Raw genomic sequence first — 14,293 nt, forward strand, 5'->3', positions numbered from 1 at the left:
TGTATTGTTTAACATAAAGACTGCAAACCGTGAACATGATTTATTCTCTTCATTCAAGGCACGAGCAAAGTTAGAAATGAGGGAGAAATCTACAAAAGAAGATGCTGAAGAAGTGGTTGAAATAATGAAGTTCAGGTATGTCGGGTTCACTCTGAAAGCTTAATATGTATGTATGGGCCGTTGCTGCAACCTGTTAGTAGAAAGGTTAATGCTCTTTATGTGGGTGTTTTTGGATTGAGAGATTAGTCTTCACACGTGTAAATGTGTAATTCTTCTGGGAAATTGAATAGACAATCACGCCTCTCTGTTTTAACAAAGTATAGTTCAATAGCATGGTACACAGTTACACTTTTAACCTTTAAACCTTCCGTGCTATTATTTATTTGTTTAATCGGCAGAGACCCTGGTAATCGAAGAATTATCGATATGGTTATAATAATTTGTTAACGTAAAGTCAGTAAGGTTTGTTTTATTGCTTTTTAAATAATCCCATGCAAAGATGGCATCCATACTGCACTTTGTGCCCCATCCACCCCATGACTTCTGTGAGCAACACATTCTAAATGCTTATTGTGAATATTTCGTAAAGACAAACACAGTGGCATTCTGTGAGTAGGTTTAGCAATTTTTCTTAAAATTTTTGTATCAACTGGCAAATATTTTTTTACGTTTTTGGTATTCCATAGTATCTCCATTTATTAGGTCTATTATATATTTGTATGATTTTTGAAATAGGATCTCACTTACTACATTGTTAACAAAGTCATATTTTTGAATTTCTATTGTATTCATTGTTCTCTTAAGCAAATAATCTAATTGACTATCTCAGATTTAAATAGTTGTTTTCCTTGCATTAACATTTAACCATCTAAAAAATATGCTGTTTTAAAATCTGCCAATGGCATCAACTATCTAAAATGTTTCGTCTGTGTGGTCCTTAAATGACAGGCGTGTGTGACAGGTGCAATTGCCAGGCTCCTCTGTAGTCTGACTATGCCTTTTTTCTCTTCCCTGATATGGTTTTTTACTGTCATCCCTCACCTAGACCCACTTCCGAAGAATGACGTTTACCCATTTGTGGTGACTGAAAGGTCCTGTGTGGGAGAGGCTTAACGTTGTATCTTGTTGGTGCTTCATAAATTGGTGTATGTGCCTAAAACCACGGAGTTCTCTTTAATTCCAACAGATTTAGTGCCAACAGGTGTTTTTCTGCCAAGTGGTCTGACTAGAGTCTCTTCTAAACAGGAAATTGACATTGCAATTGTTAAAGCGTTCATTTTAAGAGTTTATTACTCATAAGTTGTGCATAGTTATCAGTGTCATTATTGTTAAGAAAAATGTACAAACTAACATCAGAATCAAGAGTATAGAATGTACAGTTATCCCGTTCCCACTTGCTTAGGCCAGACATCGGTAGGCATAAAATAGTAATTCTTGCTTTGAATTGTTTTTTTTCTTATAACACAATGTATTGCTTTTACGTGGAGTCATAATCATTTCAGTGTATTTCAAAAGCAATCAATTCAACATACAGCCCACATCAGATATTAATCTGCCCCCATCTCCTAAGTGTAAAAATTAACAGCAAAACTATTGTCTAACAAGCATCTTTCCATTTATCCCATATCTTCTGGAATTTCCCAGGGCACCCTCGGGAGTTGTACATTATTGCTTCAAGCAACATGCAGATCCACATCTGAAGGTTGCTATGAATTCTTAAGCTGTTGTATGGGTAAACATTCTGTAGCCTGGCCCCTCAGCTGTGTGCTCCTGATCCTGCCGATCACTGCCTTTTGTCAGGCCACTTCTCATAAAACCCACAGCTGACAAAAGCGACCCAGCAAGCTACTGCCTGATCTCAAACACTCCTTTCATTAGAAAGGTTCTGAAAAAATGCATATGCCGCCAGCTCCTGGGCTACATAGACATAAACAACCTACTTCAAAAGGCCCAGCATGGTTTGGGTCAATGAAGTCAATGAGGGTACAGAATTGGCCCTCTGTTCAATCTGTGACATGCTAAAGAACAACACGACCACAACTCCGAAAGTACTCTCATCGTGCTGGATCTTGGCAGCGTTTGATGCCATCCGCCACAAAGTTCTATTAAGGAGACTAGATGGATGACGGAAAGAACCAAAATCACCATAACGGCTTCCTATAGTTCCCAGTCACATTTACCATTCTCTGGAATTACCCCACGGATTGTCATTGTCGGTCCCTGCTCCTATGCTATACCCCTTGCTGCAGTGTGCCCTATAACTCTGTAAAGCACTTTCCAAAGCTTGGTTCACACTCAATAAATACCCTAATAAACAGATTTATGTGACTCCCATATTGGACCTCATCAGCCTGTCTGGTCCAACCTGTTACAAATATGCAGATGACAGACTGATAATTTTCAAACTCAAAAACAACTTTTTCAACTAAGTCACTTCACCTGACCTAAAAACATGTCTCACACAGGGAGGCACTTGGATGGCAACAGACTAAAGCTTAACCACCCCACTAAAACTGACCTCATTATCTGTAGTGGCTGCATCAAACACCACTGCATCCCTTGGCCCAACTTGTTGGGCCTATGCCCAGTACTTACATTCCCTGTAAAGAATCGTTTAACCACAATGGACAGTGGCCTCACACGTGAACCACTGGTGATAGCCATTGTCAGAAGTTGCTTTTTTCCAATTTAACACTGCAATAATTCAAGGTTCGAAATTGAAGGGGTCTGGGAGCTATTTAGCTCCTGCTTATAGCCTAGAAGAGCCTAGTTAGCTTGACCTCAGCAGCTACCAGGAGCTACTTTTGGCTTCCCATGCCTTGCCAAACAAACACATCTATGGGAATTTAACTATGTGCATTTGGGCCACTCTATAAATAAGCATTAGCACACATGTGTGACATAAAAGTATAAGGGGCCATACAAATAAAGCAAAATGTAATGTTTGCATTTTATATTGATGTGAGATTATGCGGACGGCTATGAACTAGCTCCTGGTACTCCAGTAGTAGCTCCTGGTCACTGGTTAATGCTGGATACAGAGACATGGGAGACACATCACCTATAAAGAGAATGAGAAGCACTCATAAACAATAACAACGAACGACGATCGAGAACAATTCCACCACGATCTGTTCATGGAATACACAGGGCCACTCTCACTTATTTAACATGATTTCTCCAACTATCAAATCATATGTCTCCAAGAGACGTGGATCTACCACCAACTGTTATGTGATGGTTTTACCACATATATGAATCCAGCAATACAAAAGAAAAAAGGGCGCCCATTCTCAGGTTTGCTTATACTCATAAAGCTGAGTGCCAATCTAGAGACAGTTGAATCCATCAATATAAACCCCTTGGCACAATTAACAATATTCCAAAAACTGATATTAACTGAAAGAGATATTAATAAGGAGGAAACATCATCCCAAATAGAGAATTTCAGGATACTAAATGTCTATTGGAATCCAGCAAAAATCCAGGACGAAATATTTATAGACGCAGTATTTTCAGCCATGGATATGGTGTTTCAGAAATATCCTCTGACAGACTTCATAATATGCGGAGACCTCAACGTCCATCTCTTTAATCATGCTGGAATCTCATCTGAGGATCCCATGTTACAACCTCGTGCCTTGAGATGGAACACACAAATTAAAAAAATGGGCTGCAAAAGCAAAAAAAAAAGCAATTAGACAAACTGGCTTTGTCAAACAAGAGGGCACAAACGTCAACCTCTTCCTCCTAAACCTTATGAAGCAGGAGGCATTAGAGAGCAAAACCCAGGTCTATGCAGCCTTTGTTGACCTCCTTCTTGCATTTGACATGGTAAACAGGGACATCTTATGGCACAAACTATCTGAGTGAGGCTGCCCCCGGGAGATCCTAGAGCCAATAAAGTTGCTATATTCAAACACCAATATAAAAATCAGAATGTCAAAAGAGGGCTTGGTAACAAATTCGATTAACACTTGGCATGGTCTTAAACAGGGGTGCCCCATGGCGGCGTCCAGGGGTGTTACTAAGTCAGGAATAGGTCCGGGGCTATGCTAATGTTGAGACTGTCGGGATTCTGGTCTAGCTAGCCTTTTGGTTGTCGCTCCTGGGCTTTTATCTGGGGCTACAACCAAAAGACCCAAGGCTATAGCCCCCTCAGCCCTCCCACCCCTAGCAATGCCCCTGGCGGCATCCCTATTTAATCTGTTCACATCAGACTTCGAAGACAATATATACACACCAACCATGAACCCTTCGAAATTGAATGTGACCACATTATCCTGTATGATGTATGCAGATGACATTGTGATGCTGGCAAAAACGCGAAGAGGCTTACAAACAGCTCTGAACAACCTACAGAAATATATGGGCCAAAATCAACTAGAAATAAATGCCAACAAAACAAAAGTCATGACACTGACTCAGGAGCACACCAATACAAAGAATTCATATTCCTTTTTCTTGAAAAAACAGAAACGTACGCAGGTTAAAACCATCAAATAGCTTGGTGTCGGGATTAACCAATCCCAAATTGAGAAGGACTGGGCTGCACACCTCAAATCTAAAGCCTGGTCACTAGCACGCCAACGACTTATTTTGCACAATAAATTTTACACGTTTTCTGTTAAGCCGCTGATAACATTCTACAAGCAAAGGGTGGCAACAATTCTGACCTATGGTGGTGAAACCATTATCAATATAGACTCGCAAATTTGCCAAAAACTGGCGGGGATATTCTGGAGGAAAGTTTCATCTCTGCCAACATCATTTCCGGTGCCCCAAATCAGATATGAACTCACCCTTCAGTCCCTAGAATCCATCATCACGGGGAAGCAACTAGATCTTTACAGGAAAAATGAACAGTGATGATCACATATCTGCGCTAGCGATATTCCGCTCTAAAACTGTTACGAGCAATGAGAATACCTTAACAACATGGAAAAACTATGTAGACAATAAAAGAATAGAAGCAGAGATATCTACGGACATGCTGATCCAGCAATCCCAAAAAGCAAAAGTAAAGCTAAGGTGAAATAAGAGCATTACATCAATTACCAAACTATCTCAATCTGTTTCCAGAGGGATGGATTTGCAATACGTTTTTGAGACTGCGACTTAATATACTCCCAACACGGGAAATTATGGCAAAAAGTAACCTGATACAGAAGAACTATCAGTAGTGTCGGTTCTGTAAAGAGATAGACACAATAGAAAGCCTTCATCATATCGTAATGAAATGTCCAAGCTTGACCCAGAAACGTTGTTTATTCAGTGGTCTGTATCTTAAACCGACTATACAGCTAGATAGCAGAGAACGATGGGCACAAATCCTACTGGGCAATAATAAAAAATTAGTAACGACCATCATTCAATTCTGGTCAAATATCATCAAAGATACAGGAATTGAACTATCTGAAGTAAGGACACGAGCTGTAAACGGATACAAACAAGATGGCAACAAATTGAACCTACAACTCCTGACCCATGGATTCTAGAAAATATGCAAACATTCTAGAGTTTGAAGCCTGTATGTACAATATATATATTTCTGAGGCTTGTGGAATCTGCTTAGATCACATGCTGTGCATAGGCCGACATCTAGTGGAAGCTGCGGAGTATTAGTTTGTTTTTCGAAACTCGAAAATGGGTGTCGAAACAGGGCGTACCAGTAATACTATCCCTAGTGTGACGTCCACTGTACTCATGATCCCTCACGCGTCTAGGACCCTCAGATTGTTTTTTTCCGCCATACGGGTCGGAAGCATTTCGCAGAGTTCCCTAGCTTTAGCCATACCTTTACTAAATATTGTTATAATTACCCATTTCTCCACCCCAACGTCGAGTCACCGAACTTCCACACTCGACGCCGGCCCGGAGAAGGATTCGACCGCTGACAGCTGCACGACGGATTTGGGCCTCGGAAGGCCTCTGGCCTCGGCCCGGGCCTTGGAGGGCCTCTGCCCTCGGCCCTGCAAGTAGGGAGAGTGGGTGGTGGACATACTCTACACTCTTTTGGTATATAGGTACATTCTTATATATTCCTACACTTACCAGCCCGCTGCCACAAGGTGCGTATGGAGGGTACCCCTTTCCAATTCTGCCCCAAGTGCAACCGCAAGTACACTTGGGTCGACAGGCACAACACGTGCAATTTCTGCTTGCCGAGGGACCACCCCGAGACGAACTGCAGAGCGTGTAGTAGGTTTAAACCAAAAACACTTAAGGACCGTTCAATCAAGCGTTGGGCCCACCACGCCAGGCGTCAGGAGGCCATGGCAGCGGAGGGCGCCTTGAGCGATGGCAGCGACGCCGTGCTTTCGGACGGCGAGGGCATTATGGCGTCGAAAGACAGCCGAGCGCAAGTCCCTGACCTCGGAAGGTCGTCCGGCAGGGCGGCTATGGGGAAGACCCCCGGCGACACAAGCGCTTCCCACAGCACTTCCACAAAACACATGAAGTCCAACCGGGACTCGACGCGCACGTCGAGTTCTCGGAAAGAGGCACATAGAGAACGGTCTGAATCGGCGTCCTCTGGGCGTTCTCGATCTAGATTGCTGCATGACTCCAGGCAATCATCCACTGTTGCCAAGAGTGCCTCGCTCCCCAAGGTAACGGAAGTTCAATCGTCGGAGGACGAAGCCGACTTCCACCCTCAGACCGCACTCCAGGAGTCGGCGCCCACAGACCACGTTACGGCGGCTCCTGAGCCCCTACCTCCACGTTCGAAGGATAGGGACACTACGGCCGAACCTCGACGCCAGGCGTCGAAAGGCTCCAAAGGGGCGAAAAAGCAGGGCAAACACTCTTCCACTCACGGGGAGGGGGAAAAGCAACAAAGGAAGCAGCCTCAGCCTCTTTCCACTCCTCATAAACAGAGAGACAGGTCCAAGTCTTCTGCTATCACAAAGACCCCTGCTCAAACCAGCAAGTCTAGTCAGGATAAATCAGAGAGGTGCTCAAGAGGAGAGGGACTTTGCCGAGGAGTTAGTGAGAGAAAGGAGGCCTGTTGCTCAGGCCATCCCTATCCTTAAGTCAATACAAAGGAGGATAGACCCTTCCCTTGTTAACCCCAATCTCACTAGGGCAGTAAACCCCAGAATTGAAAAGCTTTTCAGGGCAGCCCAATCTGACCCACTATACATAAGGGGACATCTCAAACCGGACTCCCTGGTTGTCACAAACACCCGTAAGAGGGCGGGAACACCCTTGTCATCGTCCGAAGCTCCCCCCGACAAGGAGAGCAAGAAGATTTATGGCTTGGGTAGGAAGGTAGCCTCCACTTCCGCCTACCAGGCAAGGATTGCCAACTCCACCACCCTGCTGGCTAGTTACAACTGCCACCAGTGGGAAGAAGTCGCGGCTCTCATAGACTCTGCCCCAGAACCCTTAAAAAGCCAATTGGCACGAGTTTCGGCAGAGGGGAGAGCCGTATCAGGTTGCATTTTAACATCAACCTTTGATGCCGCGGATAACGCCGGCAGATTAATTGCTGAATGCACGGTCATCAAGAGGCATGCTTGGCTACGGCAGTCTGGTTTCAAGGCCGAGACCCAAGCATCATTGATAGATAAGCCGGTGGAGCCGGATCTATTGTTTGGAAAGGCGGTCGAGGACGCGCTAAAGAATGCCAAGGACGAGTACGAGACACTCAAGTCCCTAGGGCAACTAACCAACAAACCCCCTAACCAGAGAGGGAATGGCAATTTTCGTCGGCCTCACAGACAAAACTCCCAAAGAGGCTCAAACTATTCCCAAGGCCAGGATACTACATGGAACACTAACCAGCAGTCTACCCAGAGTTATGGCAGGGGTAACAAAAGAGGTTGTGGTAGGGGCATAGGCAGTCCCAATAAAGGAGGGGGCACGCCTCCACCAAAACAGTGACGCTCCGTTCAGGGTCCCTTCTCACGCATCCCCAGTAGGGGGACACATTTCCATCTTCACCCAAGCTTGGGAAGGGATCACATCAGACAGATGGGTGCTGTCCACAGTGTCCGCAGGATACTGCATAGAACTCCTAGAGCGTCCCCGAAACCACCCTCCACGACAAAGAATACACTCCTTAGACCACCAGAAGATCCTACTCGAAGAGATCCAAGTTCTTCTCGCAAAGGACGCGATAGAACTCGTCCCGGGACACCAGGTAAACAAGGGTATTTATTCAACTTACATCCTTGTGCCAAAAAAAGATTTGACAATGCGCCCAGTATTGGACTTACGGCCTGCAAACAAGTATGTCAAGCCCCAAAAATTTCGCATGACTACTCTCCAAGAGGTAATTCCCCTCCTAAAAAGGGGGATTACATGGCAACATTGGATATGAAAGATGCCTATTTTCATATTTCCATGTTCCCAGCGCACAGAAAATATCTGCGCTTCAAGGTGGACAGTCAGCACTACCAGTTCAAGGTACTGCCCTTCGGGATAGCCTCGGCTCCAAGGGTATTCACCAAGGTACTGGCGGTGGCGGCGGCACACCTACGCAGGCAGGCAATCCCAGTGTACCCTTATTTGGACGACTGGCTCATCACGGGGGAGACCCCAGTAATTTACAGGACAAACATTCAAAGAACTATCAACCTCCTCTTCGAATTGGGCTTCTCCATAAACGAGAAAAAATCAAGTCTGGTGCCCAGCACCTCCAAGCAGTTCCTAGGAGCTGTTCTAAATACTCAAGAGGGGTTGGCTTTTCCTTCAGAGGAAAGAATTCGGAATATACTACTGCAAATTCCGCAATATCAAACCGGTCGCCAGATAACAGTACGCAAAGCAATGCGTTTGCTGGGCATGATGGCGTCATGTATTTACCTGGTCTCCCACGCGCGCCTGCGCATGCGTCCCATGCAAGAATGGTTGGCGAAACTGTGGTCTCAGGCAAGTGGTCAGTGGGACGATCTAGTGGTCGTTTCGCCAACACTTGTACAAAGCCTCCACTGGTGGACAAGAGACAATCTATCCAAGGGAAAACCCTTTTACGATCCCGAGATACAGGCAGTAGTCACGACAGACGCATGCCTGACAGGATGGGGAGCTCACCATCTCCACCACACAGCTCAGGGTCTCTGGTCTCACACAGTGGCCAAGAATCACATCAACCTGCTAGAGCTTCTGGCAGTTTTCAGAGCACTTCAAGCGTTCGAGCCCCACCTACTGAACCTGTCGGTGCAGATCCGGACGGACAGCACGACAGCCATGTTCTACCTGAACAAACAAGGAGGGACTCGTTCGCCAAATCTGTCCAGACTTGCCCAGAAAATTTGGATATGGGCACTCAGACGGAACATCTTTCTGTCATCTCAACATGTTCCAGGGGATCTCAATTCTCTAGCGGACACTTTGAGCAGAGATCCCCTTCCGGAGGAACACGAATGGTGTCTACACAGAGATATCGTAGAAGATCTCTTCTCTCAGTGGGGTTTCCCCACTATAGACCTATTCGCCACAAGCGAAAACAGACAGTGCCCAGGATTCGCATCCAGGTTTCCCGAACCAGGCTCCCTGGGGAACGCCCTGTGGATGAACTGGTCGGGGATGTTTGCGTACGCTTTTCCACCAACTCCTCTCATTAGGAAGGTGGTGAACAAGATGAACAGAGAGTAGATGACGCTCGTCCTAGTTGCTCCCATGTGGGCGAGACAACCGTGGTTTCCACACCTACGCAGACTCTCGGTGTGCGATCCCATCAAACTCCCGGGCTGGTACAACCTTTTGTGCCAGCACCAAGGTCAGAAGGTGCATCCTCAACCCAACTCCATGAACCTAGCAGCATGGCTCCTGAGGTCATAGAGTTTGGACATCTCAATTTACCACAGAGATGTTTGGACATCCTAAAAGAGTCTAGGAAACCGAACACGAGGCATTGCTGCTTCGACAAATGGAAGAGATTCGTTATCTGGTGCCAGTATAAACAGATCAACCCAGTTGATTGCACTCCTTCCAAAATCGTGACATACATGCTCCACCTGCTGGACGCAGGGTTGGTTTTCAACTCACTAAAGGTACACCTGGCAGCACTGTCAGCGTACACCACCTCACATAGCAAGGTGTCGTGGTGGAAGGTACCCGTGGTTAAAGCCTTCATGGAGGGAGTGAAAAGACTTCATCCTCCTATATCTAACCCACCACCAGGATGGGACCTGAACGTGGTGCTATCTAAACTCATGGGCCCCCCATTCGAGCCCATGCATAAGACAAGTCTCAAACACCTGACCTATAAGACTGCCTTCTTAGTAGCCATTACATCCATAAGAAGGGTCAGTGAAATTCAGGCTCTGTCAGTGCAGGATCCTTTCTTTACTATTCATAAGGATAAGCTGGTTTACCGACACACCCTAGGTTCTCACCTAAGTTTATTTCTAAATTCCATGTAAACCAGTCCATCGAGCTTCCGGCTTTCTTCCAAAACCCACAAAGCTCGGCTGAGGTTAAACTACACACCCTAGATGTGCGTAGGGAGGTCCTTTACTACGTAAACAAGACCAGAACGCTTAGGAAAACAGATCAACTGTTTGTCTCCGTAGCCACAGGCAAAGAGGGAGATCGCGTCTCTAAGGGTGCCATCTCCAAGTGGATTGTCAACTGTATCCAGTTGTGTTACTCTCTTTCTGACAAAACTTTGCCTTTTTTTAAGCCCAGAGCCCACTCGACAAGAGGCATTGGGTCCACTCTGGCTTTCATTGCAAATGTTCCCCTTGACACCATTTGCAAAGCAGCTACTTGGAGCTCTATTCACACTTTTACTCAGCACTACTGCATTGACACCCATTGCAAGACAGAGACTCAAGTGGGACAAGCGGTTCCAAGACATTTATTTGCTCATGACCCTTCTCAAATCCCACCTCCTTCTAACACTGCTCGCTAATCTATGCACAGCATGTGATCTAAGCAGATTCCACAAGCCTCAGAAGGGATACATTACTCACCGTAATCGTATTTCTGATGCTTGTATCTGCTTAGATTCACATGCGACCCACCCTTCCTCCCCTCTGAGAGAAGGCGCATGGATGCTTGTAGTCTTATCTTATCTATCTGCTTGGATAATCTGTACTCGCGCTACTCCTCATGCTACCTCATGTCAGAAAAAATACAATCTGAGGGTCCTAGACGCGTGAGGGATCATGGGTACAGTGGACGTATTACTGGCACGCCCAATTTTCGAGTTTCGAAAAAACAAACTGTAATACTCCGCAGCTTACACTAGATGTCGGCCTATGCACAGCATGTGAATCTAAGCAGATACAAGCATCAGAAATACGATTACGGTGAGTAATGGATCATATATATACACAATACACACCATCGAGGGCGCTACGGTCCAGTAAATCCGCTTTAGCACTAGTTCCTAACTTCAAAGGAAAAAGGCAGGGATGGTCCTCTTTCTCGCTACTGGTCACTAAACTCTGAAACTGACTTCCCAAGCAATTTTCCATTGATCCAGATGACTGGAGTTGCAGGAAACAGCTCAAGGCGTGTCTCTTCAACTAACTGCTATAACCACAAGCAAAGCCGAGCACATACTATAGATCTCATCGACAGGCAACTCGTATATGTTTTTCTGAAAGCCTATCCACAGTCTTCTAACACGATTACAAATGGTGAAACCAAGGAAGGAGCCTGCCTTGTGTCTGCAGATGTTTTTTCCTCGATCTTCACTACCATTCCTCCTTTTCCCCATGATTCCTGCCTCACTAACGCCTTCACTGCTGAAATCGTGCATGCGGTACACCTCTCTCATTCTCTATGAGGGGGCCCACATGGCCCATTTACAAATCAAACTCATACCCTACACTGCTGTATCAACACTCACACCGCATCAATTGCAGCTCACCCAACCCTGAGGTCTCCCTTATGGTAACCTGCTCAGCATACTTTCTCCCCTTGAACACAGAGAAGGCCTACTGCCACAGAGGTAGTTGGTGCTACCAACCTGCACTAGCCAACACAACCATTACTACACCTGCCCTTCTTTCTATCCCACTAGCAATCCTCTAGCCCATCTTTTGACAGAGCTTTGTGCAGTGAGGCCAAATTTACTGGCAGAAGGGTGCTTTACAAGACCACTTACCTTACCTTACCTTCTTGGTAGACCGAGCTGTCTTGCTATCCTTAGTTCCATTGGGCATTTTACACAATCCGTCTTGTATATGAACACTTTCACATACAACAAAGCAAGCAGCTTCAACGTTGTATTCTGCAACGTTGAAGCTGCTTGCTTTGGTGTATTTGACGGTGTTTATTTTTGTAAAAAAACGAATATGTCTATTTTACAAAAATGCTGCTGAGATTTCAGGATTGCGCCTGCTATGACAAACTGGCGCAATCCTGAAGGTGCACTATTGTGCACTACGAGGACGCCCAGGCCCACTTGAAAATACTGGTTGAGTCTGGGCGTACTGATTTGGCGCAGTGAATCCTGCTTTTTAGCACATTCACTGCACCAAGTTCAGAATCGGGCCCTGAGGGTGTTCTAATAGCTTTATAGACCTGCAGCATGGGCCGTACCGGGCGTTATGGTCCCTCATACCTCGTTAAAGACCTTTGCTTCGCTCGGGCCCTTAACTTGGTCTTCAGGGCCCATAAAGCCCGGTACGGCCCTCGCTGCAGGTCTATAAAGCTATATTATGCTTCCCAAATGAGTTGACTAATATGTTAATAGTCGATATTCATATTGTGAACAGGTCGTTCATTAAATGGTTTAGGCAAATAGTTTAGGTCCTGCTTCCCACCTTGAGCAATAAACTCCTAGCTCAGTGGCACACCCTCTATAATGTTACTGAAATTGTAGCCAGTCTTAATCAAGGTACAACAAACTAACAGGCGCAGAAGAGAAAAGATATACCATATTCATCTGTTTAAGGCATGGAATCGGGACAGAAGCCCCAATTTCATGTCCTCTCTATAAAAATAAAATACTTGAGTTGCTCACTTACCAACCTGGCCACCACTTGGGTGCCGGACGATTTATCCACCACCAAAACAGCCATTGGCAAATCCAACAGTTTTGGCTTTTGTGCAAGCATTGGATAGGCATTTGCTGGGCACTGCCATCATGGTACTACCTGGCTCTAAAAGGGCAACTGCTAGGAAATTCTTCAAACAAAAAGAGGGATGCCAGGGATAGCGCTACAAGGTCATCCCTGGTACCATACAAATCAACTATAAACAACTAGACCTCGAGCTTGTGTGTGTCAAACAGTGTTCAAGATACAAGACAATGGCGTTATACTTGCTAAGAAGGCAAAATGACTGTCTTAATTGCAGTCATAGTAAAAAAATATAAATTGCATTATCAGCATGAGCAAAACATTACATATAAAATCTTGTTCAAGGCAACTGAAATCATCAACCTTACATGTAAAGTGACTCGTGCATCACAGTGCTAATTTTGAACTATCAGGGAAAAATGTGGTCAAAAAATGGTTGACTAGATACCAAAAGAAAGAAAGATTACAAACACACACAAACCGATATGAACATTCTAACCATAGAGTAGTGCACAACAAAAATAGTTAATTCTGCATGATCTCGAACATACAAAAACACCCTATTGTTACATTCACTTGTTAAGAACATGTCTAGGGACAACCCCCAACATGTTCCTTTCCTTTCAAACAGTATAGAAAGTCTCTGGAAATTCTTCTGTTGTCTGTAGCAATGCCCTCATCAACAACCACAGATATAGTTATGTTATGTTATGTTTATTATTTGTAAAGCGCACCTAACCCGTGGGTAGCAGGGCGCAAAAGCGACAAGAGGATTGTATAGCTTAGGTTGCAGAACACACAGTAGATGAATCCAACTGGGTTACAATGTTGGAAACATCAAAACATTAGAACCGATGCATCAAAATATAATTACAGATAAATATACATAGTTTAAAGGTTGTAAATATATCTAAGCATAGAAGATGAAAGGATATACAATTTATACACAATTTACAGAACTTATAGTAAACGCGGCAGTGGAAATGCATTAGATGTCATGTTCCTTGATCCATAGGATGGTATTGGATCTGAATTGTGGGTAGGGAAGGTCTTCCCTGAGGGATGGTGGTAGGGAGTTCCAAAATTGTGCTGCTTTGACAGGAAAACTGTTCCCTCCAGACATAGTGCGTTTGACTCTTGGTACTAGAAGAAGGTTTGAGTTGGCCTTTCTAGAGGGGCGGCACGAAACCGGTCTGGTGAATCTCGTTATCAAGTATTGAGGGGCAGCTTGGTGTAGGCATTTATGAGTCAGAGAGACAGATTTAAGAAAAATGTTGTCTTTTGTAGAAAGCCAATTGACCGATCTT

General features: G+C 44.9%; 1 protein-coding gene across 1 annotated transcript in view; it reads left to right on the forward strand.

Moving 5' to 3' along the window:
• MCM8 (minichromosome maintenance 8 homologous recombination repair factor) overlaps positions 1-14,293 on the forward strand; it is a 1,532,371-nt gene that overhangs the window by 1,391,881 nt on the left and 126,197 nt on the right. The window contains exon 17 of the mRNA XM_069608271.1: positions 59-135. Within this exon, the coding sequence (XP_069464372.1) occupies positions 59-135 (77 nt within the window). The remainder of the gene's footprint in view (positions 1-58; positions 136-14,293) is intronic.

This window comes from Ambystoma mexicanum, chromosome 4q (assembly GCF_040938575.1).
Source record: "Ambystoma mexicanum isolate Mex_15411 chromosome 4q, UKY_AmexF1_1, whole genome shotgun sequence".
Classification (NCBI taxonomy): Eukaryota; Metazoa; Chordata; class Amphibia; order Caudata; family Ambystomatidae; genus Ambystoma; species Ambystoma mexicanum.